This window comes from Aspergillus pseudonomiae (genome assembly GCF_009193645.1).
Source record: "Aspergillus pseudonomiae strain CBS 119388 unplaced genomic scaffold BDV37scaffold_58, whole genome shotgun sequence".
NCBI classification, from domain to species: Eukaryota; Fungi; Ascomycota; class Eurotiomycetes; order Eurotiales; family Aspergillaceae; genus Aspergillus; species Aspergillus pseudonomiae.
Genome location: NW_022476050.1, coordinates 1 through 24835, shown reverse-complemented (window position 1 = coordinate 24835; position 24835 = coordinate 1). Strand labels below are relative to the sequence as shown.

The following is a 24835-nucleotide window of genomic DNA, read 5'->3' as shown; positions in this document are numbered from 1 at the left end:
AGCAACAAGAGATGAAAGCCAATAACACGAACCGTCACCCGGTGAATATTAATATTAGCCAGCAGAATTCACCCGAGATTTCCCCTCGTTGTTGCTATTCAGTGGGATCGAGGGGTTGTTGTGCTGCATAGCATCAAAGTGGGTCGCGATGACACCATGCGGGATGTGAGAGGACAACCATACAAATTGGCCATCACGTCGTTTTAAGCTTAGATCACAATTTCCCTGTCCATACTCTGTTCCTGATAATGGTCGGGTTATTGCCAGGAAGGGAGATCCAAAATTTGGTCGCTAGGCCTTCCTATACCGAGAGGATTCGCCGTCGCTCGTCACCAAAAACAAGCATCACGCAATCCAGTACGGAGTACCTGATCATGTCCTAATATGAAACTAAACGTAAATATGAACATGGAAAAAAGAGAAAACTAAAACACGATGTTTTCAGCATTAGATACCTGTTAGCATGGCCCATGAAGTGGCCTCAATACTTTCAGAGTGATACATCATTCAAGGTATGGCGCGTGAAAAGTGACTCTGATTTCCGTTATATAGCCACACCATAAGCATCAAACCGGATATGTGCAATTAACATTATTTTAACTTTCCATGGATACCAGACTATCGGTTTCTTGAACCATATATTGAGTCATGTACCCTGCTCAAAGCCCATCAGCTAAATGGATGGGCCAATCCCATCAACCGTAAAGCCAAATCACCTCATATACCGACTGTATCATATCATTAACCCTCTCATAGTCCCCGATATCTCCAAGGGTGCCGATCATGTAACCACCTTGGGGTTTGGGGAACATATCCATTTAAGCGAGTTACAGCCATCGAGGGGTTAGGAAAGGATATGGAAATACTTATTGCACACGGCGCTCATTGGAGTAAGCTTTATTTTGGCTAGAGACTCCCTGTCATACTCTTGCCTTCTCGAATAGCGGCCGTCTTACGGATCCAAAGACCCTGTTCTTGTTGGCTCCATCCAACGGCGACTATGGCAGACCTGACAGCCAGAAGTGACAATGGCTCGGTTCAACCACCCTTGTCGCAGGCGGTTGGATATGTCGTCGTAGTGGTCATTGGCCTAATCATCGCTTTGGGTATGTTCATTCCTATACGCCTTTCGACTGCGCGCCTATTTCTGGTGTACTAACTTCATCTTAGCGATGATGCTTATCACGAAAGTCCTGAAGAAAACAACGGGAGAAGACAATAAGAAGACAGAAATGTAGGGTTCGGTTGGTATGAATTCTATTTTATCTGGCTGATAACATCAGGTTCATGACCGCGAATCGAACTGTTCGGACTGGCTTAACCGCATCCGCCGTGATTTCAGTATGTCTCTTCCCGAATGAAAGTCGAATTATGGAGCCCTAACGAAAGCACACGCAGTCATGGCTTTGGACAACAGCAATGCTGGGCTCATCATTTGTCGGATACGACTATGGCGTAGCGGGCCCATTCTGGTTTGCTGCTGGATGCAGTCCGATGATTGTGTTTTTTGCACTCATTGGAATATCGTGCAAGCGCAAAATTCCAGAGGCACACACTTCCCTCGAAGTGGTCAGAATCCGATATGGTCGGTTCATTCCACCGATTTGGCTCCTAGCTATGCTGACTCTGTCAGGTCGGACCGCCCATATTGTCTTTATGACACTCTGCCTCGTCAACAATATTTTTGCCTGTGCGAACATGCTCCTCGGAGCGGCGGCTGTCATATCCGCTGTGTAAGTGCTGTTCTTAGTGCACGGTCAGCATGGTCTAACACTAACACTTGGACAAGAACTGGTATGCACATTATCGCTGCCACATTCCTGCTGCCAGTTGGTGTGACTGTCTATACTTTTGTTGGTGGCATCAAGGCGACGTGAGTAAAAGAGTAACCACCCTAGGGGATTAAGTCTTATATAGTGCGCAGATTCTTGACCGACTACTTCCACACCGCAATAATCCTTATCATTGCATGCTACTTCTCTATCAAAGCGTTCACCATCGACGAGGTCGGCTCGATCGGCAAGTTGTACGAGCTGGTTCAAGCTGCTGCCCAAAGACACCCTGTTTCAGGCAACCATGATGGGACATACTTGACAATGACATCGAAAGGAGTAGGTTGCTCGTATTTTGCAACGACAGTGACGCTCACACTATCTCTAGGCGATGCTCTTCGGGATCCTGCACATTTGCTCCAACTTTGGCCTCGTGATTGTAGGTGCAACCACCCATCTATTTTCCGGGTGCTTCTAACTCTCCCAGATGGATACAAGTTATTTCATCAAAGCATTTTCCGCCGCCCCCTCTTCGGTAGTCCCAGGATACACAATCGGCGGCATCGCGTACTTCGCCATTCCGTGGGCACTGGGAACTATCATGAGCTCCGTAGCCATCGGACTCGAAAATCAACCGTCCTTCCCCACATATCCCAGGGTGTGTATATCCCAAGCGTAACATACTACCCCATACTAATCATCACATACAGAGAATGACTCCAAGCGAGGTCAGTGGAGGACTCGTACTGCCATACGCCGCCATGACGATCGCAGGCAAAGGCGGAGCAGCCGCGATTCTCCTGATTACATTCATGGCCGTGACATCCACCCTTTCGGCACAGGTAATTGCAGTCAGCTCCATTCTCAGCTTCGACGTGTATCGCGAGTATTTCAACCGAAGTGCATCCGATCGTGATATCATTCGTGCCAGTCACTTTGGTGTGATTTTCTTCGCCGCATTCTCCGCCGGGTTTAGTACCATGCTGAATTATGTCGGGATCGATCTGGGTTGGACTCTATATATGCTTGGTAAACTTTTACACACCATACACTCTATCTTAAAATGGCACATATAACATACGCTAATTCACTTCCAGGCGTCGTTACATGCCCTGGCATCTTCCCAATGGCATTCACCATCCTCTGGCGCCGCCAGAGCACAGCCGCTGCTATTCTCTCCCCCATTCTTGGGATGGCAACCGGGATTGGTGTCTGGCTTGGAACCGCGCAGCATTTCTACGGCTCTGTTTCTGTTTCTGCGACAGGACAGATACTCCCATGCGTGTATGGGACCGTCGCATCTGCGTTCTCGCCCATTGTGTATTCCGTCGTGATCACGGTAGTTCGCCCACAGAACTACAATTGGAATGACTTTAAAAAGGAGAAGCTTGCCCTAGAACGGCTGGAAAGCGATTTGACAACCGTGCACAGCCATGAGAAAGGTCCCCGACCGGAAAGCAGACTAGAAGAAAGTCGTCGGCAGTCCTCCGCGTTTGATCCGCAGGAACTGAAGCGATGGGGGCGCATTGCCGCGTTCTGGTCTATCGCGACTTTCCTCGGCCATTGGGTTATTTGGCCGTTGCCCATGTATGGGTCTAATTATGTCTTTGGCAAGGGGGTACGTATCTTTCTCTGGAAACTCTAGCCTGCTTTCTAAGCTGACTTTGTAGTTCTTTTCTGCCTGGGTGGTTGTCGCTATTATCTGGCTTTGGTTGACTATGCTGGTGGCTATCTTTTACCCGATCTTTGATGGGGGTATCCAGCAGATCAAACAGGTCTATCGAGGGCTACGTGCAGGTGATGAGACGAAGAAAGGTGTCGGAAATGAGACCTCATCGTCTACTTCGATAAGCGACACAACACCAGAGGAGGTGAAGAGAGAAGACCGGAACTAGTATTCTCTTCCTTACTCATAAAATAGTCTAATCCATTCCAAGGACCACATTCAACCTCTCTACACCCCCTGAACCAAAGCACACTCACCCCCCAACCTCATCCCCCTTCTGCCTCACCAACCTGGCAACCTCCTTCGCCGTATCAGTCCCCAAAGCCTCAAACCCCTTGATAACACCCTCCCGATCCCCCCGTTTCCTCTCCTGACTCATCTTCACCTTGCCCTCAATCCTGTCAATCTCCACACTCAACCCCACAATATTCCTCTTCAAGACCCGTAAATACCCCTCCGGCGCCTCATCCACCCTCCATGCCTCCTCCCCCTCAAACCCCATAACCTGGCCCTCACAGTGCGCCGACAAGTCCCGCAGCTGCGCATCCAGAAACGCCCCCGTCGCTTGTTCCTCTGGATCAAAATACACAGTTGCAGTGCCATACACCTGCACCGTACTATAATTCCACGTGGGAGCCACTTTGCCCGTGACCGGTTTCGTCTCCGTGTAGAATTTGGGCGTCACGTAGTGGTGATGCGGGGAGGTGAAGAGGATCATGACTTCTTGGGATAAACATGAGCCGGACGGGGAGTTGGAGGTTGTGAGGGAGGCGGTTATGGCTTTGGATTGCGGGTTTTGGCGGGCGATGTGGCCGCGTAGTCTTGCTTTGGTGGTTCCATTGGCCTGGTTCGGGGGGTCGAGGATCCAGGGGATGTGGGTGGATTGGAGGAGCGGGTAGAGGTCGGACGGGATGGCGGTTGTGAGGACGCCTAGGGGATTGGCGCGGATGAAGTCGTAGAGTGCTTCTGTTTCTGTCTCGGCGTATACTGGTTGGCTGTACATTTTGGAGGCCTTTAGGGGTTGAATTGGTTGCTCTCTCCAGAGTCCAGTATTGTTGATTGATGCACGGTGATAGCCGATAAGATGATCCGATAAGATAAGCTCGCCCACTGCCTCGGTTATGTCGGTTTCATGTCCGATCTGATCTCCGCTGGTTACAATTTCCCTTTCTCTGGCTGGATTTTGTCTATTTCAGGGCATCAAATTCTAGTTGAGCTCTCTCTACAATGCTGTATGTAAAATGGATGTCAGTCCATAGTAAATCCTGAATACCCGTGCTGGGAGACACACCTTCATCTCGTGGGTGACTGCAAGGTGTGAATATATATCCGCATGATCTACAGGCCCCTACCTGAAGTTCCTTATGGATACTTCTCTCCATGAATGTAGTCCAAGGAATGACGATCTGTAAAATCAACCCACATATCTCGATTTATTCTGGTCGACTGGATATGCATCTCAATTATGCTATTCACTAACTATAGCCATGATCACTGCAGCAGACATTGAACTTTTAATTTGGGCCGCGTGATTGCAATCTGCCTGTCACATCTGCTCATAATGATGCAGTAGTAAAATGACTATTTTCGTAAGATTGTTTACTTGATAAGCATTACAAGTTGAGTACTAAATGAAAACGTCAAAGAGAACCAATTGAATCCCCAGTCTTGTTTCAGGACGCGTCCCTGGTTTACTTTTCACCCTCATTAACACCACGTACCACCACATTACTAGACCTACTGCGCTATTCTGGTTAATATATCTTGAATCCCACAAACCCCAAATATCGTACGCGGATGCCTCCCAGCACTAACGCCTTTCACCTGTCCCGTTTGCCAACGCGATTGCGTCGGAGATCTTCTCGGCCAGCATGTCTGCGAATAGTTGTTAACTCAAACAACAAGCGATGCTACATGGTGACTTACAAACAACGGACTGCGGGTGTCCTGGAGGAAGAAGTGGGAATGCACTCGCATCAACAACGCGCAAGCCATCAACGCCAAACACCCTTGCCTGTGAATCTACCACTGCCATTTCATCCTGCGCGGTCCCCATCTTGCAAGTGCAAGCGGCATGCCAGATGGTCATCATATTATTTTTGATAAACTCCAGGATCTCGGCATCGGACTGTACGCGATTTCCTGGATAGTATTCACTTCCGATCAGTATGGGCGTCATGACACCGCTCGCAAAGGCCTGCCGTATTCGCTTGAATGTCGCAATTGCTACCTCCTGGTCTGTTTCAGTGGATAGCCAGTTTGGGTTGATTGTTGGAAGGTCGACAGTGTCTGCCGACCGGATTGTTACGTTACCCCGGGATGTTGGAGCGACTAGGACACCGACTATTGATGCGTAGTCATAGCCATCCCTGGGTTGAAGTAAGAGAGGTTTGGAAACATCACCGACATATGCTGCCGCAGATACATACTGTATGGGTGCTAGTTAGTCCAGTATCCTTGAAGACATGTCGTATGTGCGACATAGGAGAGGGAAGGGGGAAATTTACATGCCTCCGCTTCTGGCCAGTCTCTGGGAAAGCGTGCTAGATCTTCAATAGTTTTCCTGGAGAAGTTTGCCCGTAAGCTATTGGGAATCTTTTCCCATGCGAGATAATCTGTGAGAGGGCTAGTAAAGGGTCCTTGTTGGAAGATAACAGCATTGACCGCTTGCGTGAGGAGGTTTAAAAGATTCGCCAACAACGTTGGCACCGTTGGCACACGAACCCGGTACGAAGGGGCGAAGAATGGATGATCCCACATATTCTGACCGACCCCAGGACGGTCAGCCAAAACAGGGATTCCATGACCTTCGAGTGTCTTTGCCGGGCCAATACCAGACACCATAAGCAGTTGCGGTGATTGAAATGCACCCGCAGAGATGATGACCTCCTTGTTGGCATGCAGCGTGAACTCGCCGAGTTTACCCTTCGCTAGAACACCTGTGGCACGTTTCTGCGAGTTGAACAAGATCCTCTTTGCCAATACATAAGTATAAATAGTCAGCCAAGGAGGTTTTGTTTCAAGGAATGAGCGTTCGGCACTGCTCCTTTTTTGGTCCAGCGGTCGGATCGTGCTTGTGCAATACTGGGCCCCCAACAAAGACCCAAGGTTAAACTCATCCCGGTCCTCGATTCCAATGCTGTGCATTGCGAGTCTCATCCACGAGGAGAATGGCATAGCGTAGTTAGAGTACGACGCGTGCAATGGCCCTCCGTGGGGATCGTAGGCGGCTGGATCGAACGACGGAGTCGAATTGGGAAATCGAGTCTGCTGGTTGGGAGGCGTAAAGTGGACACTCCGTTTGAAATAGGGCAAGACGCGGTCGAAGGTGTAGCTGCTATCACCTACAGCAGCTGCCCACTGCTTCATGGTACCTCGAGTGGGTCTATTGATCGACCAAACGATTAGGATATTTGAACATTCCAATGTGTATTGTTGTCACCAGTGAGAGTGGAGCATACCGTTGATAAATCATGAAGTTTAACGCCGACCTGCACCACTGTTTAGTGAGTTAGCAAGGTAGCAAGCGCATCGAAGGACATACGATCCACCGAGACATTTTCCTCGGGCATAGCGGATAGCTCGATTGTTTACCCCTGGCTGGTTGTGGGTTACAAAGCCCCAATCAGTGGGAAACTTGTTCCGCGAATCTGATCCAACCGGAATCAAGCATGCTAAAGGAATAGCAGAAAGTGATTGGTACTCGTAGAACCCCCCAGCCTCGATCAATGCAACGGTATAGGACTTTTGTGCTAGGCGAGTAGCCACGACGATGCCTGCGGTACCACCCCCGACGACAACATAGTCAAACCGCCCGTCGGCGAGCAAGGTATCAGATACCGCTAGCTGATCGCTCAATGCCGGAGCGGCAAGTGTATGAATCAGGCACCAGTGTAGAGCAATCAATAGCAAGACTATCTGACGGAGCATGTTGATGGGTGAGTATACACAACGTAGTACCGGTTAGAGAATTTGGTAATGGAAGATGTAGGACTTGGTATTTTAGCTGTTGCAGGAGAAGGCAGACGAAGGTGAAGAGGCATAGCCGGTGATGGGGATTTTATGGCAGCTCATCGGACCTTTAGTGTAACACCCTCCTTCCTCTTTTGTAAAAATTCGCTTTTAATCCCGTGCTTGCCAGTTGAACAGAAACCCCCCGAAGTCACCAAAAGAGGTAAATATAGCTTTCAGGGCATTTGCATTGGTGTCGTTGTCCGTCTGTGGTAGGTATGTTCGACCGACACTGCAGTGTTCAAGGTATACCAACGCCAACGCATGTTCTGCGGATTGTCGAGGACCACATCCTTCTCCGGCTTTTTCTTTTCTCTTTGTGCAGAGACATTGGCCTTGTTAATACAGGACGTTGTGAGACAGAAGGTACACGTTGCCTGGGACGATTATCGTGCGTGTCGGTACTGGTGCAGGACGTAGCTGACTGGAGGACAGCATAAGCCAGTATAAGTTGTGACTACCCCATCATCAGGGTCTACTTACGGTTTAAAGTCAAGATATGGGAACTTTCTGCACGTGCGGCCCTTGGCCTCTTCTACAAAGGCATGAGTAAGAATACGAGCGCAGGCATTTCACCGTCTAACTTGCCCCCAAGGCATAGTGCGTCTACCTTGCAACCTGAGAACCAACCCTCAAGAGGTAGGAGAGTGCTTTGGTCAAATATGTGTAGATGCCTTAGAGCTCATACTGTCGACTGATTTTAGTCAGGCGGAATCAAGGCCACCAAAGATATCAGCACAAGTTCAAGTCGCGGAAAACTCGTGGTAGAGAAACGGTATCGAGGAGGGTGGACAGAAAGGAACGCGCAACGAGAACGTTCCGGATAGATACTTCAGCATAGGACAATGCAGTGCTCGTGTTGGATCCTCATTCAGTAATCTTATGTGTGTCTGTACTGGTCGCCACGTTCTGAATCCATGTACGGGGTAAGCATTCATGTGCTTCGATATCTCCCAGGCTACTAGATGGCAGACGTGATCATGTCAAACCCTTGGCCGAGGCTTTAGTGACATCACAGATCGATATTAAGAAGGTATCAGCGGCGATTCTTTGTTGAAGACCATGTGAATACGATGCCTCGCCCGTGGCCAGTTCAAAACTGGACAACCTGGCCACTGCAGATTACTGATCTTCATCACAGTGTCATCATGGGGGATGATGCATGACAGCGATACCGAGTCGTAGTGTACATCCAAATTGTTACTTTATACCAGATGGGATGCAATTATGCCAGGAGTCGAGAGCGTTAAGAAGGAATAAGTTCTTAAGTTCTGCATACAGTTCAATGCCAGCCAGTCTATAATGATCCAAAAGTGAAGCTCGGCATGGTAGGGCTACGCAAACAGGGTTACCAGTAGTAGTATCTAATATGGAAAAAAAAAAAAAAAAAAAAAAAAAAAAAAAAAAAAAAAAAAAAAAAAAAAAAAAAAAAAAAAAAAAAAAAAAGAGAAAAGAGAAAAGTTCATCCGGAAGCGATAGGAAATCTTAATCCTTGGGCTTTTCCTTTTCCATCTAATGTTACCAGTATAGATATCGTTGTGTTGTTGTTGCACAAGACTCGAGGTGAAACACGCAGATCGGCGATATTTCTGCCTGGGATATACACGCTTATGTTGCAACTCCGGCACATGTTTATGACTATCGGACATTATGCTGAAGCCTGACAAGAATGTTGAGAAAGCTGTGACTGATGCATTATAAGGAGGGTTACCCGAGAGTATATCAAATCGCAATGCTTACCCAAAATGGTTATCCGCTTGATTGAGGTTGACAACACTTGGCGGCGGCGAAAAAGAAAATAATACTAACTAATAATAATAACGAGGGACTGGCAGCATAGTCAGGGGCCAGATCATTAGTCTAGCAAATTCGCAACTTTTACTCGTCTCGGCAATGTGCAAATGTGGAGCGCGATCGTCGCCCGTTTCCCGGTTTCGGAAATTTGGCCACAGACTGAAGGTCCACTTCACCATACATGGAGCAGGATTGTCCTGATGATAGGGTAACGTTTCCTCTTGTCAGAGTACAATTGCACAAGAGAACAGTCACGACAGCAGTAAATAATTAGAAGTGATAAGTCACATTGCGTTCACCATAGCCGCACCGTATGGGTGTCTATTCAACTGTTCTGCAACGAGCCCAAGCCATGTTTCTTAGCCCCACCACAAAGTATGGAACGGATCAGGGGTTGGACTAACGGTTACATGGCACTCGAATCTTGGTCGCGGGGTATTCAATACATACAGTGTCTGGCACTCTCTGCATGCGCCGTGGATCTTGGTGCGATTCATCACGGACTACAGAGCTTTGGACAAGGGTCTAGTGTGCCTTAGAAGAAAGCTAGGCACCGTCCAGAAGACCCTAATGGAAGATCGCAGCGGCCTAAAAGCCAAACCATCAGGCCATCCCCAACACTCCGAACGTCCGAGGCACTTGATGCGGGGAGAACTAGTGACTGACATCATGTGGATGATGAACGGGCTCATGAAACAGTCACAGTGGGCCACGGCAGAAGATATTCTCTGGCGAACTGCTTTCCTTCTGTAGGTTAGTCGCTCGCTAAGGCCGAACTAAACTTCTTGAACTGGCTACTGGGGCCAACGAGTGGCCCCTTTCTGGGCCTGATCTGCGGTGGGCACGCCCCCCATTCCCTTGTCAACCCAGAGTACAATCTCATTCACATGCCGACTGTCTGGATCGACCGAAGATCTAGCGTGCAAGACGGGCCTTAGCTGGGATTAAATAGCAACGCCTCCCCCCCCCTCCCCATGGGGTGCAACTCCCTCTCCAACGGATCATAACATCGCAGAAACAGTCCTCATGAGTGGCCACCTGAATCCGAAGGACTCGATGAAGTCCACATGGCGACGGGCAGATCGCGCCGAGTGGACCATCTTCCACTGGTTCTATGAGATCACCAACATCCATCATGTCGCTTTGGATAAAGACGTGCCCGTCCACGATAAGCAAGAGAAGGTGCCTTACATGCCGGAATGGCATTTGCACCGCTGGGTGCTAACCCACTCCTTCATTCCTCTCGCCATCCATCACGTTTATACGTCTTATACCGGTCACAACTTAAGCCCCCTCGCTGCCTTCGTCTTCTATAGCCTGGCTTTTAAAGCCATCGCCATTCATGAGATACACGTTCTTCGTCGGCTGGGCCATGTCCTAGGATTCCTCGATGGCGACCAACACGAGCGGGATGGAGTGCCGGATGTGGGCGTGGCGAAGGTCGCCCACTCACTGATCTCAACATCCACCTTTCGCCCGATGTTCACCGTATTCCTCAGCTATCGTGCCAGCCAAACTCCTTCGTCCATGAACTGGCTTTGGCTTCCCCTCGAGGCCGGGCTGTACGGCATCATTCTCGACTTTTGGTTCTATTGGTATCACCGCTTGATGCACGAAATCAACGGTCTCTGGAAATACCATCGGACTCACCATCTGACAAAGCACCCTAACCCGCTCTTGACGCTGTACGCCGATTCTGAACAGGAGTTCTTCGATATAGCCGGCATTCCGCTCATGACCTACTTCACCATGAAGTTCATGGGCTTCCCGATGGGTTTTTACGAGTGGTGGATCTGTCACCAGTATGTTGTTTTCGCCGAGATCGCAGGGCACAGCGGCCTCCGCCTCCACACAGTACCGCCCAATACTCTCACTTGGCTCCTTCGGATCTTCAATGCTGAGCTGGTCATTGAAGACCATGATATCCACCACCGCCGGGGATGGAAGAAGAGCGCAAATTACGGCAAACAAACCCGTCTGTGGGATCGTATCTTCGGCACCTGCGGAGACCGCATCGAAAGCTACCAGGATAATATCGATTACGATCAACAAATTCCTATGCCGTGGTTCTGATTGGGCAAACGCCGAAGGATATGACATTTACGGAGAATATGCGAATCATTGGGCGGAATATATCAAACATCAGGGGGATGGATATGGTTGAATCGCGTGTTTGGTTGGCCTGATCGATGGAATAAAGTACTGCTGTATATACCCTTTTGCTTTCACTTACTGTACGGATCCTACGAGACTGCCTGCCGGGGTAGACAGAAATATATAATGACCATGACGAATATAGTACTAGAGAATTATAACAGAATTGCTATTGAGTCCTTGGTGCTACAGAGAACTTAGTATGCCATCTTTATAGAACCATACCTCACGACTTTACCTTGTACTACATTTAAAACGAGAGATCGGCTTTCCATCACCAGGAGGCACCCGCAAGAGTCGAATATGACCAGCATCGTCCGGAATCAGCCCTGGTTTTGCCTCGAACAGGCAACACCGGTGCATCATGTGACCAGTGATGCCAACAATGTCGATGAGCATCGTCATGACCCAGCGAGGCTCTTGCTGGACGTATGAGCAGAGACGAGAATACGAGGTCGAAGTCTTGGCTCGCAAATGCCGCCTTCGCCGTTTTCTTCTTGGCAGCGCTCCGTACCACCAAATCGGGTAGTGTCGACACCTGGGTGCCTGAGGCTGTGTCAACGTGTGTTCGCCCGACACCAACCCCCAGTGCCTTCGATTGAGGCTGAGTAAAGCCCTACAGGGTGGATACCTCAGCTTCTGGTTGCCTTATTTGCACATAGTATGCTCATTGGAGGAACTGGACTCAGCCCTGCCCGGAGTGGGTAACACCGTGGCAGCCATGGATGTAATCTATCACCCTCTTGGCCCTTACCCAAAGTGGCCCTATCCAGCGCTTTCCATCTGTCTGATGTAGTTGAAAGATCTCACTATATAAGGAGATGTAACCCTGGTCGAGGAGATATTCTTTCACACAATCTACAACAAACAACAATCAGTATTTTCCAGCCACATCGACAATGGCTTGGAAATCCACCTTTCTTCTGGCCTCTCTCCTGGTTGGCTCTTATGCCACACCGGTTGCACTTCCGAACCACGCCCGCTCCGAAAGGATAGCCTGGGGTCGTTGTCAAGAGGATACCGTCACTGCGCCAGCTCAATGCGGTAACCTGACTGTGCCGTTGGACTACACCGAACCCGAGTCCGACAAAACGCTCCAGCTCCAACTACTCAAAGTTCCAGCTATCCGTGAACCGAAGAAGGGAAGCATTTTGTTCAACTTCGGTGGACCGGGGCTGGAGGCAAGACTTACTCTGTTTGCACAGGGTGAAGTACTACAAGCGTAAGATGCCAGTGTCGTGATAACAAGGGTAGCGAGGATTGAAAGATGCTGACGGATGCCCAGTTTGACCGGTGGTCACTATGACCTGATTGCTCATGATCCGAGGTATGTTTGCATGGCATGCTCGTCATGCGTCTCATAGATAGACTGACGGAAAATTGCATTCTAGAGGAGCGGCCAACACCCTCACTGCGTACTGTTCTAGAAACGAAACAGAGCGGCTCGCAGTTAGTGTGGAATCTCGATTTAGCGACTTCCCAAACGCCTCCGACACGATGGCACTAGGAAGGCAGTGGGCTGGCAGTGGATTGTTTGCCAAGGTTTGCGCTGAGGGAGAGCTGAAAGAAAATGGACAATACATGAGCACGGCATTCACGGCAAGGGATTTGATGCAGATCGTGGATGCAGTCACTGACGATGGTCTGCTGAAGTATTGGGGTGAGCGATTTCATTGAAAGACACACTACCTGGTCAAAGGCTAATCGGTATACTCCAGGTTTCTCATATGGCACGGTGTTGGGATCTACTGTTGCCGCGATGTTCCCGGACCGGGTGGATAAGCTCATTATTGACGGTGTTATGAATCCACACCAATACTTCAATTCATAGTATGATTCCACAGCCTCCTTTTGTGCGTGGGTGATACTAACTGGGCTTCCCACGTACAGTGACACCGAAGTGTGGGCCGATGTAGACAAGGTCTTCACCAGCTTTTTCCAGCAGTGCTTCCAGACACCGGAACAATGTGCCCTTGCCGGACGAAATGAGACCGCCGAACACCTCGAGAAAAGCATCTACCAGTTGCTAGATGATGTTAAACGCGAACCAATCGTCTATGAACACTCCATCATTGACCACAGCATCATCAAAACTTTCATTCGATTCTCTCTATACAGCCCTAACAACTATCCTACTCTGGCGGCTGCGTTTAACTTCTTATTGGACCGGAATATGTCGAATTTCATGGAGCTGCTTGAAGCCCAACTGAGCGGTGGATTACTGGCCGCGGCGGCGAGCAACGATGCGGCATTCGCCATTCCCTGCTCCGAGAAGAGAACCGGAGTACATACATTGGAGGAGATACTGCCTTATATCGATCTCAATCCACCATCGAGTAAGCTATTGGGAGAAGTAGGAAACTCCATCGCCATGACGTGCACTCAGTGGCAGATCGACGCCAAAGAACGCTACGTGGGTAATTTTGAGTCGAAGACAAAAAATCCTATTATGGTTATCGGCAACACTTACGACTCTGCCACTCCACTTGTGTCGGCCCGGAACATCAGTGCTAGCTTCGAGGGCAGTGTCTTGTTGGAGCATGGCGGCTGGGGTGTAAGTCATTTTATTATTTGCTATGTCTGTGCTGTGGCTGGACTAACATGCTATTGTAGCACGCTTCTTTGGCTCATGGGTCTTCATGCACGTCCAAGATAGTCCGGGATTACTGGACCAACGGTAGTCTTCCTGCTGCTGGGACAAAGTGCGAGCCGGATTATCCCCCTTTCGAACCTGGCTCATTGAAAGATGTTCTGGTTAAGATTGGCTTCTTGGATAAGGAATAAGTCTTGTCATCAGCGCTACAGGTGAATTCTCATTGCTCATATATTGTGTTGAATATTCTTTTGACCCTTTGGATTTTGGCATATAGCGTTAGAAATTTATGTACCCATGTTAGGCTCGATAGCTTTATTTATTTAAATATTACCTAGAATTAGAGTTCACATTCAACCATCTTTATTTCGTGTGTCCACGTCTACAACAACGATCTAATAATCTTTAGCCCCATTGATGAATCGACGATGGGGATAATATCAGAGTACTTGGGAAGGCTGTGCGGTTGGTGTTGGGTCACTTTCTTCTAGGCTACCAGTGTCCAGTGGAGTAAGGTTACAATGCTCAAACGATGGTGCTGTAGAGATCTTAAGAGGATATCGTGTTACGGTGTTAGAGAGTTCAGTGATCCTATCTCATAAAGATCATCACCGTCCATGTCTGCGTTCCATCATATTGATATGCTTCTCTCAGAACTCTAATGGAATTTCCGAGTCTGCTTCATTTAGTTTGTTATTGAGACCTTCTTGTGCAATAGTACTCACTCGCGGTTTCCTGCACAGCATATGCCCATTTCTATCTCCCTTCCCCCAGCAGAGTGTATAAATTGACAAAATACTCTTATATAGTGGATACGTTGCAATCTCGAAGGCCACGGTGTCACTGAGCCTACTAGATAGAGAGAAGTTTATGGCTACATAATATATGCTGCACATGTGTCATACTGCGAGAGCCCTGTTGGCAGATGCGTGGCAATAAGGCATTAGATAGTGTTCTGTTAGCGGGGCGCCATATGCAAGTTGACTGCGCCGCATTGTCCTTTGACTCCTTTCTCTACGCGAAATGCCCACATCTCTTTATCTCAAAAACCATCCCTCATACCAGTAAAAGGGTGACCACCATGGATGACTTGGTATACGAGCTAGATCCGAAAGGTGACATTTTCCTCATTCTGGATAACGTGTCTACGGATTTTCCCTACAACCTACGAGATATTACCACTGTGGCGGGGTGGCCGGATGGACTCCGTAACCCCCCAGCTCCAACAAGCGATAGGAATAAAACCATCAAGCAAGAAGATGATGGAAGTTCAGGCGACGCTGTTGATTCAGCCAAGACCCCTAAGTCTCCCCCACAGCGCCGTCTACAGATTCGTGCATCGTCAAAACATCTGACATTGGCCTGCCCACAATTCCAACGCACGCTACAAAACGGATTTCAGGAGGGAACCGAGCTCAGGGCCACCGGCTGTCTAAGGTTCCCTGTGCGAGATTGGGAGGCAGTACCCTTCTTGGTCCTGATGTTAATCATCCATCATCGAACACGACTGGTGCCTTGGCAAGTGTCCTTAGACAGGCTGGTGGAGATCGCGCAGTTGGTCGATTACTATGAGTGTCATGAGGCAGTGGAACCGTTCTCGAATTCATGGCTCATTCATCTGAAGATCAGATCTTTGAGCCCCCCTTATTATACCCCTTCATCGGATGATGAGGCCAGGAAATGGATTTCTGTATCTTGGGTATTTAACGAGGCCAAGGCATTCCAAGAATCCTCCAAGTACTTGGAGTCCAAGAGCACAAGTATGATTAGCTTCAGTGGACTCCCTGTTCCCGGCACGATACAAGGTGAGCTTCACCTAATTTCTGAAGTACCTTACCACTTACAATATCCTTCTCAACTCCAGATGAGATCAACCGTTCCCGGCGAGCGCTGATGACAAAAGTCGTGGAGTGTATGCATAGTCTTTCCTCACAACTACGGGACGGCCCAGAACGATGTTCTGAGCTGTGTGATTGTGCGCTCCTAGGCGTGCTGACAAAAGGAATGCATCGAGCTGGAATTCTATCGCTGAATTCATTCTCAAGCTTTGAGGGGATCAGCTTCACCCAATTGGCACACGAGTGTCGCAACATCAAAACTCCGAGTAATATGAGGCATATCTGCAGGAATCCACTTAGTCCGTGCAGCATATCCAAACAAGTCGAACCCCTGCTACAGAATATAGAGAAGCTCAATGTCGGGTTGAAAAAATTACAATTCGTCAAGGATCCCTTCCTCCTTAATTGGAATACCAGACTCATCAAATCAACAGTGAAACTGCCTTCTTAGGTCCAATTTCACCTTCCATCTTACCGGCCTAACGCTCGATGGCTGATAAGACCACTTAATCCAATCTCTTCACTCCATCCAGATGGTGGATCTCAGTCTGCACCTGATAACATTGACTTAGCCATTCTTATAATGAAGGCAACTGCACGTTATGTGTACTATTCGATATTCTTATGTAGCGTGTTCAAAGCAGCTCTTGATGAACGCGATGGTATATTACGGAATGAACAGGCCATTCCAAGCTCATTGTTAGATAACAGGACATGGAATGACTGGCTCAAGCACAAGTAAAAGCAATTTCCAGATTCCTGCGTGTTAAGTTGACTAAATCAAGAATAAAGCATCACCTTCCCAGCACCCGAAACAGTAATCCTTTCTGAATGACCTTGACAAGGGGCAACTGACGCTCCACACTATGGTTCAGACCTCGTATCTTGAGGGAAAGAGAGGACCGGCTCGGTCTACGTCACGGCTCTGTTTCCCATGTTACGAGTACATTCATCCAACTTATCTTGGAGTTCCTGTATGACGTGGCCGGGCTTCTTCTCCTTCTTCGCCGTTTTCAGGCAACGTTTGAGACCTTCTTTTCTCACTTCATTGTTGGACGGTGGAATATATTCGCGACGACCGCAATTATGAGGCTTAGAGCATGGCTCGAACTTTGAGGCTAAATACCATTCGTGCCTTCGCTCCTGGAATGACTCGTGTTCTTTGCACATGTTGATGGCAAAGAAGGTTTTTGTGTTGTGCAATCGGGGTGAGAAAAGAGATCAAAGAGGATTCCGAGGGTTGAACTGATGGCTAAGACCAATATCTATTGCTCTAGCAGACGGTAGAATATCGTTGGAAGTTTATATATTCAATCAATCACATTGGGTGGCAGTTTAGCACTGGGGCCTTCCAGGACAATGGTTATATGCCGGGCATGTTCCCCCCCTGCGGAGCGCTAAGATATGAGGTTTCCTTTCAAAGACAACAAGTGTCCGTGGTCCCCCTTGAAAGGAGGGGATCTCCCATTGTCGTGTTAGGTATACTCCTAATTGCCCACTTATTCAGGACTGAACCATTTTCGTACAATCTTCTACCTACTACGAAGGCAATTTCCTCGTCAACGTGTGCCTACAACGCAGAGTTTGAATGGGAATTCACCGTAGAGTTATGGAAGGAGAACGGCTCCTGCACGAGGTCATTATCCGGCTCACTATGTTGTGAAAGGAGTAGGCCGTCGCATGCTAACGACCCAAGCAATGCCCCCATCAGAGACACTCTTCTCCACTCTTAATCTGGTAATCAGCAAGTTCTTCTGAGTTGGAAGGAAGCTTTTCTAAATGAACGGGAGGGTTTAGCCGTTCCTGTGCAGGCAGGCCAGACTGGGATGTATGCTTGCTGGTGGCGAGTGAGAAGATGAAGGAATACACCCTGCTTTTTGGCCTTCAGAGACCCAGGGCCCGAAGTGAAAGAGAGGGAATTGGATCTTTTCACAACCTTCAGTGTTCTACTAGCAATTTCAAGATTGACGATAGAAAAACGCTTGGAATAGCTGTAGAAGGCACATAAATATTGAGCTGTGATCTTCTGATATATGACGAGGAAAAGTTGATTTTATCTATACTCTCCAGCTCGGATTCTGGAATTGCTCTCCTCTGAGCATTTAAGTTGTATCTTCGCTTTTCTCCGGTAGACTTGGACTAGGAGGATTGTTTTTGTGGGGTTACCGCAACCCCTTCCTGTACTCATATCTTCTAAATCGGTGACACCTGGTAGGTTTGAATGGTCATTTCGATGAGAGATAAATCCGCAGCCGCGCGTTGGACAGCAGTAACAGCTGTTCTGGGACTACCCCAACAGTAAATAGTAATTTCCGTTAAGCATATAAGGTCTGTTGCCGTTGGTAGTGAGACCCACTCTATGGCGCGATATCTCGCCGGTTGGGAGTGATATAAAAGTAGGCTACTTGATGATAGGATCAGACTTGTACGGAAATCGATTGGTTTGATGCATCCTATATTCAGAGACGTGTCCTGGGTCAATCCAAAAGGCTACGAGAACATGTTCCCAGGGCCTACTAGCGAAGTAGTAACCACAGTAAGGAAGTGCTTCGAATCAACTTGAAAACGCAGAGGAGCGAGCAAAGTTCTCCGTTAAATACTCAGAAACCCTAGATACGCAGAGTTGGAAATATCCATAGAATCAACCCACATGCCGAATGAGCCACCAGCTAGGTTGCCATTAGAAAGCTTCATCTTAGGCAAGATACAAACATTACTATGAAATGCGCATCCCAGGTTCCTGACTCCGCTGAAGACACCACGGGTCCGCTAGTCGCACTCAAAGACTCAATTCTTTGGCGGCGCGTCTGACGCCCGTTGCATCTTAAACCGCTTCCCCAGCTGGTTCACATGATCATGGGTACATAACTTAGCAGTCTGGTGTGTGGCCCATAAGGGCCATTCGAGTATCTCCACAAACAAAGCAATATCGGCGGGAGAGATCTCAAATAGAGTGCCAGATATAAACTAGACGTATGGTGTCCGTCTTTCATCGAGATTCTAACATTAGGGGAATGAGCCTTGTACCCCGCGCATGATACAATTGCCATACGCGTTGTAAAACTTTTCCTCGTAACATTCGTATCGAAACATGCGACTCCATAGCACAGTGTCGGTGATGGTCTGACAATAGGGCCGTCGTTGGTTGCGTTTTTGGTTCCCCTTCGCGGTCAGCTGTACCTCGTAAGCTCTCATTTTGGAAATACCGAGATGCTGTGCGACATGGTCATCGAAAGAGCCCTGCGTGGAGAGTACAACGTAGCGATCCGCATCTGGACCACATTGCGGTGGGGTAGTATAAAGACCCTCGGGTGGCGAAGGGGGGCTGACGGATTTCGTCCTATTATAGGCGACGATGAATAAATGCTCAGCATGCTCCGTGGCCTGCCTGAATCGAAACACCAGTAGGATTCGTGTTGCAACGTTCGGTCGTCGCATTTATGAACGCTCGCATGACCTATAACAAGCTCCAACCGGGCCTTTATGGTATAGACGACATCATTCCATTCCATTACCCCGGCTCCCAACAGTTTCTTCGCTGCCAGAATGAGCTGAAGCCCAGGCACTGGGGGTATCGTTCTGGTTGGGCCTGAAGGCTCACAGGGACAGCAAAATTGTCAGTGAGAAAGGTCCAGTGATTAGTCCTTGCATCAGACAGGCACCCCGAGAAGTCAGGGCTTTAAAGGCCACCATCAAGTATATAATAGCAAGCAGATCGCAGATATACTAAATCAAACTGACTATAAGGAATGGCTGCTCTAGAAAGCTATATGATTCAGAGTTAGAAACGGACTCTTCGAGGGTGGATGAAGGGTCTTTATACCCCTAAGGTCACGATAAATTATACAAAGAGAAGAGTCAAGCGTCTGCGATGAATGAAAGGGAACAAAGAGATCGATTCCAGTTACTGTTCACTGTGAATATTCTAGGCACAAGTTCTGGCTGCGGTGCAAGAGATTTCATCTGTATTTTCACAAATACCCTCGGTCACACTGCAATGATCGGGAAAGAAAAAGTGGGTTTGCAAGGTAGTCAGTGAACAATTGCCAACTTCTCCTGTAATGCTGAATGAGAAATGCTATGCCTATATATTCTCCATAAACCGGCAAGGCAATGAAGTGGCTTGCAGTACCAGGCCGACTATTGTGTACATTCTTCCCTTCAAGCTTAGGAAATTCCCCCACAGGTTACAGGAATAATTTGCTGATGTCGATGTACTTTGACCACACGACCCTTCTGTGCATTGTTTCGGCTCAGATTTGTATACAATGCGTGGATGTCTCTCTTTGTAGAAGGATGTTCGAGGCCTACTCGAAGACACCGGTGCATTGCTTCGTCAGTCTTTCGCGACTCTTTGATAAGCCATTCACAGAGGGTACGCCATACTGTTGCCTGTTTGTCAGAGTGAATGGATCATTAACTATCATACCTAATAATGCAATAATAAGGCTAGTCACTCTGTCATAAAGAATTGTCCAGACACCAGCAGTTGTGTCAACCATCCCAACCGGGCAGCCTGCCAAACTCTTTTGGTTATAATACGTAATTCTGAAATTCTGACGTTCTTTTTCAACTCTAGTGAATGAAAGGCGAAATGAGTGATCTACTCTTGTAACCGAGGTACCATAAAGTCTGACCTTGGGACGATATGACAGCCTTAGAACGCCATTTAACCGTCATAGATAATATCCACAAAAGGTCTAGTTGTCATGATATCGACAGACTAACTCACCTTTATGACCGAAACAATCGTATTGATCCTTAGATATATTCCACCGCCATTAACTCGTTCGTTACGCCAGGAACCAGGCATGTCCATCATCGTCGCCACGTTTGACCCAGCCGACTGTGACCCTTCCAGGTGTGTGTTGTGCCTCCGGAAGATCCGCCGTCGAGAAAGTGCTCCTCTTTGGAAATGTACCTTTCGCATTAGTAAGTAGTTTCTAATGTGTGTATCGGCAAACTACTTACTACATAATATGCGACAGTATGGGAAACTACTGGTGAAATTGAGCTATCTGGGGTTGGTCTGCGGAGCGTACAGGACCAATTCAACAGGTTTAGGGTACCACGCGACCAGCGCAAGCGATGGGATACAGTGGGCGATGGCTATATAACATTGCCCTTACCGTGGAGGTGTACAGACAATCTGGTGTTCTTTCATGAGTTATGTTGGGAACGGTTGGAAGATCACTTCAATCCTGGCGAGATTAAATTAGGCACACTTCGGTGGATACTATTACGTCCTCTACGTCGCGGTAGGGGCTCCCTTCGCTATGTTTCAAGAGGAGTTCGTGACCTACCAACGGAGCCACTGTTTTATCAGCCCTCCCTTGAGCAGTTGCTACGACGGGGAGTTCGGATACCAGATCGCACACCAGAGGTGGCAACCCAATTTGCCCGCGGGCGAAATGCCACCGATCTGTTCACAGTTCTGCCTTTCGAGATCAAAGGGATAATCGCAGAGCAACTAAACACCCGTGACATCCTAACACTTCGGACAGTTTCGCGTGCGATGGAAGGAGTCTTCTTCAGTTCTAGATTCTGGCGGACACGGTTCGAGGTCAATGGCGAACGGGGCTTTCTGTATCGTGCTGTAAGGGAGTCTTCTAGAGGAACAGGTGATAGCATCGACTGGCAACATCTGTATCACAGCACGTCCATGCTGCCTTGGAACGACCAGTTTGATAAGATGCTGAGAATGTGGGAGACCTTCCGGTGGATACGAGACGCATGCCTCAGCGAGAATAGAGGACAGACACCCCCCTTGGACTTTCAAGGTAGAGCCTTGCAGCACTATCACAACACACGCTGGGAGGGAACAAAGGTTGAAACCGTGATATACCTCCCAAGCTCGCAACGATCGGAGTATCTATACTAGCTAATGGTGAAGATATAGTTATCACTGGACTGGAGTTCTACAGCGAAGATGGGCCCAGCAAGTCCCTCGGCTATAAGACCCCAGGTGCCAAAACGCGAACAGAAACGGAGATGGCCTCGCGAATTCAACATCGACATCTAAGCGGCTATTCATCTATGAGTGGAAACATGGATCCCCACCCGTTACAGGATTTCTATCGGCCACCAGGCTTTCATGTATTGATGGATGCAAGATCATTGGGAGGGTTTGAGATAACAAGGACACCAAACGGCATCTCTGATCTTTGCCTGCACCGTCGGGGCCAGCCAATACATTCCGGAGATCATCACCGGACCCTGCAGATGGCCAAATTGATATCAGTAGTTGCTACGTCTAGCATATGTGTATGTTGATCTTTCTCTTCTTGTTCTTCTTTCTTTTCTTCTTACTCCCTCCTGAATCACCGCATGATTTACTTGCAGGTCGCGGCAATCGCTGACAAGTCCCGAATACGACAGGCTCGAAGAATATTGGATCTCGGCATTAGGGGTCATCATCGTTAACAAAACCCCAGGCACCTTGGTTATCCTATTTGATGACAAAAATGAACCGAGAAGTTCCATACTCCCCTATAAGTCTATTGAATATGCCCAGACTGTAGTCTCATCTCGTGAGCCTAATCAAAACACCGTACACAACGTAAGTTCATGTGTAGAGACGTCGTTATGGGCTGACCACTTCTGGCATGCATGAACCTCGGGATAAGTGCAGCTTCTCCGGTTAGCGCCCAAGAGAACACCAGATCCACCTATGACTATGCATATCGCTCGCAATCGCTCCACCAAGCAAACCCCTCATCATACAGCCAAGGTGAGGGGAACTCACTCCAACTCATGATATAAAGCTTTCGCACCAACCCCCTAGCCCTTAAAACCCAAACCCCCGTTCTAAGCTTCCATCGCCAATCGATACATTCGACGCAATGACCATCCAATCCTGGCACGAAAAAGCCCTCGCCAAACAAGCCACCGCGGCATCCAAAATCCCCCCCGAATGGCGCCTCCCTGAATCGATCCAGGCCCAACTCACCTCCGACCCAGGTCGAAACTGTCTCGACATCCCAGCCCAAAGCGGCCTCCTCACAGCCCGCGAACTCGCCATCACCGCGACAGAAGACGCCACAGCTCTCCTCGCCAAAATCGCCAACAGAGAATACGCCGCAGTGGAAGTCACAACGGCCTTCAGTAAACGCGCAGCAATAGCGCAGCAACTCACCAGCTGTCTCACGGAGACATTCTTCGATGTGGCCCTCACCCGCGCCAAAGCGCTCGATGAGCATCTCGCCTCAACCGGCAAGACAGTCGGGCCTCTGCACGGTCTACCCATCAGCCTCAAAGATGGGTTCAATGTAGCCGGCATCCCGTCGACGTTGGGCTTCGTCTCCTTCATCGATAACCCGGTCCCGACGACTAACTCCCCCCTCGTCGATATCCTCCTCGCCGCTGGCGCCGTGATCTACGTGAAGACGAATATTCCGCAGACATTAATGATCGCCGAGTCGCATAACAATGTCTTCGGGCGGGTGTTGAACCCACACCGACTCAATCTGGCAGCAGGGGGTAGTTCAGGCGGCGAAGGAGCGTTGGTCGCGCTGCGGGGGTCGCTGTTAGGCGTGGGCACTGATATCGGGGGCTCGATCCGTATCCCCGCGTTATGCTGTGGGGTGATTGGGTTTAAGCCGAGTGCAGGGAGAGTTCCATTTGTGGGACAGACGAGTCCAGCCAGACCTGGTCTTGTGGGGATAACGCCCGTCGCTGGCCCGTTGTGCCATTCTGTTCGCGATGCGGACTTGTTCTTCAAAGTCGTCGCCGACTCACAGCCCGAGGATGTCGATGACCAGGTGCATGGGCTTCCGTGGTCGAGTCCTACTGAGCCGCTTAAGTCGTCGCTGACGATCGGTCTTCTTCCTGAGGACCCGGTGAGGCCATATCACCCTAACATCCAGCGCACACTCTCGATTGCAGTGAAGAAGCTGGCCGCCGCGGGCCATCAGATTGTCGATTTAACCGGGAAATGCCCCTCAGTCAAAGAGATAAGCGACCTCGCCATGCAGTTCTTCCAGATGGATCCTGACCGGACAGCGCTGGGCCACCTCGCAGCCAGCGGGGAGCCATGGGTCCCATCTTTGAAATACACGTTTGATCCGAACGGACCAGGTCCGGAGCCGACATTGCGACAGTTGTATGACCTGAACGTTCAAAAGGCGGGTGCTACCGCGGCAATAAGAAAGGTTTTCCTGGATAATGAGCTTGACGTGATACTGGCACCGGGCCATCAGAGTGTTGCGCCTGTGCATGATACGTTCGGGTTGCCGATCTATACGATGCTGGCGAATTTGGTTGATGTATGTTCTTCGTCTGTGTATTTGAGGGTATCTGGTTCTGATTTTTGCAGTATCCGGCATGTATTATTCCCTTCGGGACGGCTGATGAGGCGGCTGATGCCGAGTTCGTTCGTGATATCGAATACATTCCTAAGTGTAAGTGATCCCCTTCACATATCTGAGAACAATCGTACTGATGAGATACAGATACCCCGAAAGAGGTCGAAGGCGCTCCATGCCATGTCCAGCTCATTGGAAGACGATTGAAAGATGAACTGTTGGTGCAGCATAGTAAGGTTGTCGAGGGTGTGCTGAAGGGTAAGTGAGAGACATCAATGCCGGAGTAGAGACCAGTTGTATTGAACACCATCAATTCGCACATACCTATTCTCTCAGCGATACTTTAGATACGAGATGATGAGGACAAACCAGTGCGAAGCAATTTAATCCATATACATGGGGGGTCAAAAGTCTGACTACACTAGCGCGTTTCCGCCGACGCGTCAAAAAATTGTACTTTCTTCAACTATCTACCTCACCACCATTATGAGGTCTTTTGGAACCGAAATTAGTGGAAATAGAAGGCTAAATCAAGAGCTTTCTACTGAGACGCGCGCGGCAATTATATCTGGTCTAGAGAATAATATATCGCCTACTCAACTTGCAAAGCAATTTAACGTCTGTCGCTCTACTATTTACTCAAC

The 24835-nt window shown here is 48.8% G+C and overlaps 8 protein-coding genes across 8 annotated transcripts; 6 read left to right on the top strand and 2 right to left on the bottom strand.

Moving 5' to 3' along the window:
• Positions 1-1000: 1000 nt before the first annotated feature.
• BDV37DRAFT_285242 (sodium:solute symporter family protein) lies at positions 1001-3667 on the top strand (the record flags this gene model as incomplete). The annotated part of the gene is made up of 12 exons (XM_032087673.1): positions 1001-1106; positions 1171-1234; positions 1284-1341; positions 1399-1585; positions 1634-1733; positions 1790-1873; positions 1925-2111; positions 2161-2211; positions 2260-2430; positions 2483-2801; positions 2870-3390; positions 3443-3667. 12 exons carry the CDS (start codon positions 1001-1003, stop codon positions 3665-3667), a joined length of 2073 nt encoding a protein of 690 aa, XP_031939156.1.
• An 84-nt stretch (positions 3668-3751) lies between these two features.
• BDV37DRAFT_295741 (FMN-binding negative transcriptional regulator) lies at positions 3752-4501 on the bottom strand (the record flags this gene model as incomplete). Its single annotated transcript, XM_032089964.1, has 1 exon — positions 3752-4501. One exon carries the CDS (start codon positions 4499-4501, stop codon positions 3752-3754), a length of 750 nt encoding a protein of 249 aa, XP_031939155.1.
• An 807-nt stretch (positions 4502-5308) lies between these two features.
• BDV37DRAFT_285240 (GMC family oxidoreductase) lies at positions 5309-7428 on the bottom strand (the record flags this gene model as incomplete). The annotated part of the gene is made up of 5 exons (XM_032087672.1): positions 5309-5373; positions 5425-5910; positions 6006-6883; positions 6960-6989; positions 7043-7428. 5 exons carry the CDS (start codon positions 7426-7428, stop codon positions 5309-5311), a joined length of 1845 nt encoding a protein of 614 aa, XP_031939154.1.
• A 2901-nt stretch (positions 7429-10329) lies between these two features.
• BDV37DRAFT_285239 (sterol desaturase family protein) lies at positions 10330-11376 on the top strand (the record flags this gene model as incomplete). The annotated part of the gene is made up of 1 exon (XM_032087671.1): positions 10330-11376. The coding sequence occupies one exon, from the start codon at positions 10330-10332 to the stop codon at positions 11374-11376; it is 1047 nt and encodes a 348-aa protein (XP_031939153.1).
• An 840-nt stretch (positions 11377-12216) lies between these two features.
• BDV37DRAFT_253741 (TAP-like protein-domain-containing protein) lies at positions 12217-14408 on the top strand. Its single transcript, XM_032082570.1, has 6 exons — positions 12217-12679; positions 12743-12784; positions 12849-13117; positions 13176-13287; positions 13348-14011; positions 14071-14408. The coding sequence occupies exons 1-6, from the start codon at positions 12357-12359 to the stop codon at positions 14239-14241; spliced, it is 1581 nt and encodes a 526-aa protein (XP_031939152.1). The 5' UTR covers positions 12217-12356; the 3' UTR covers positions 14242-14408.
• A 671-nt stretch (positions 14409-15079) lies between these two features.
• On the top strand, positions 15080-16570 carry BDV37DRAFT_168417 (uncharacterized protein). Its single transcript, XM_032079306.1, has 2 exons — positions 15080-15855; positions 15915-16570. Exons 1-2 carry the CDS (start codon positions 15132-15134, stop codon positions 16337-16339), a joined length of 1149 nt encoding a protein of 382 aa, XP_031939151.1. The 5' UTR covers positions 15080-15131; the 3' UTR covers positions 16340-16570.
• A 4129-nt stretch (positions 16571-20699) lies between these two features.
• BDV37DRAFT_285236 (F-box protein) lies at positions 20700-21910 on the top strand (the record flags this gene model as incomplete). The annotated part of the gene is made up of 3 exons (XM_032087670.1): positions 20700-20820; positions 20877-21724; positions 21788-21910. The coding sequence occupies 3 exons, from the start codon at positions 20700-20702 to the stop codon at positions 21908-21910; spliced, it is 1092 nt and encodes a 363-aa protein (XP_031939150.1).
• A 743-nt stretch (positions 21911-22653) lies between these two features.
• Positions 22654-24835, top strand: BDV37DRAFT_253737 (putative general amidase; the record flags this gene model as incomplete). The annotated part of the gene is made up of 3 exons (XM_032082569.1): positions 22654-24152; positions 24203-24287; positions 24339-24835. Coding segments are annotated over exons 1-3 (1622 nt in total), but the record flags the coding sequence as incomplete, so codon positions are not given.

Coding starts and splice junctions, on each gene's coding strand:
- BDV37DRAFT_253741 (XM_032082570.1), top strand. CDS start 12,357: ATGGCTTGGAAATCCACCTTTCTTCTGGCCTCTCTCCTGGTTGGCTCT. Junction 12,785..12,848: donor CTGATTGCTCATGATCCGAG/GTATGTTTGCAT, acceptor ATTGCATTCTAG/AGGAGCGGCCAACACCCTCA. Junction 13,118..13,175: donor TGGTCTGCTGAAGTATTGGG/GTGAGCGATTTC, acceptor GGTATACTCCAG/GTTTCTCATATGGCACGGTG.
- BDV37DRAFT_168417 (XM_032079306.1), top strand. CDS start 15,132: ATGGATGACTTGGTATACGAGCTAGATCCGAAAGGTGACATTTTCCTC. Junction 15,856..15,914: donor TGTTCCCGGCACGATACAAG/GTGAGCTTCACC, acceptor TCTCAACTCCAG/ATGAGATCAACCGTTCCCGG.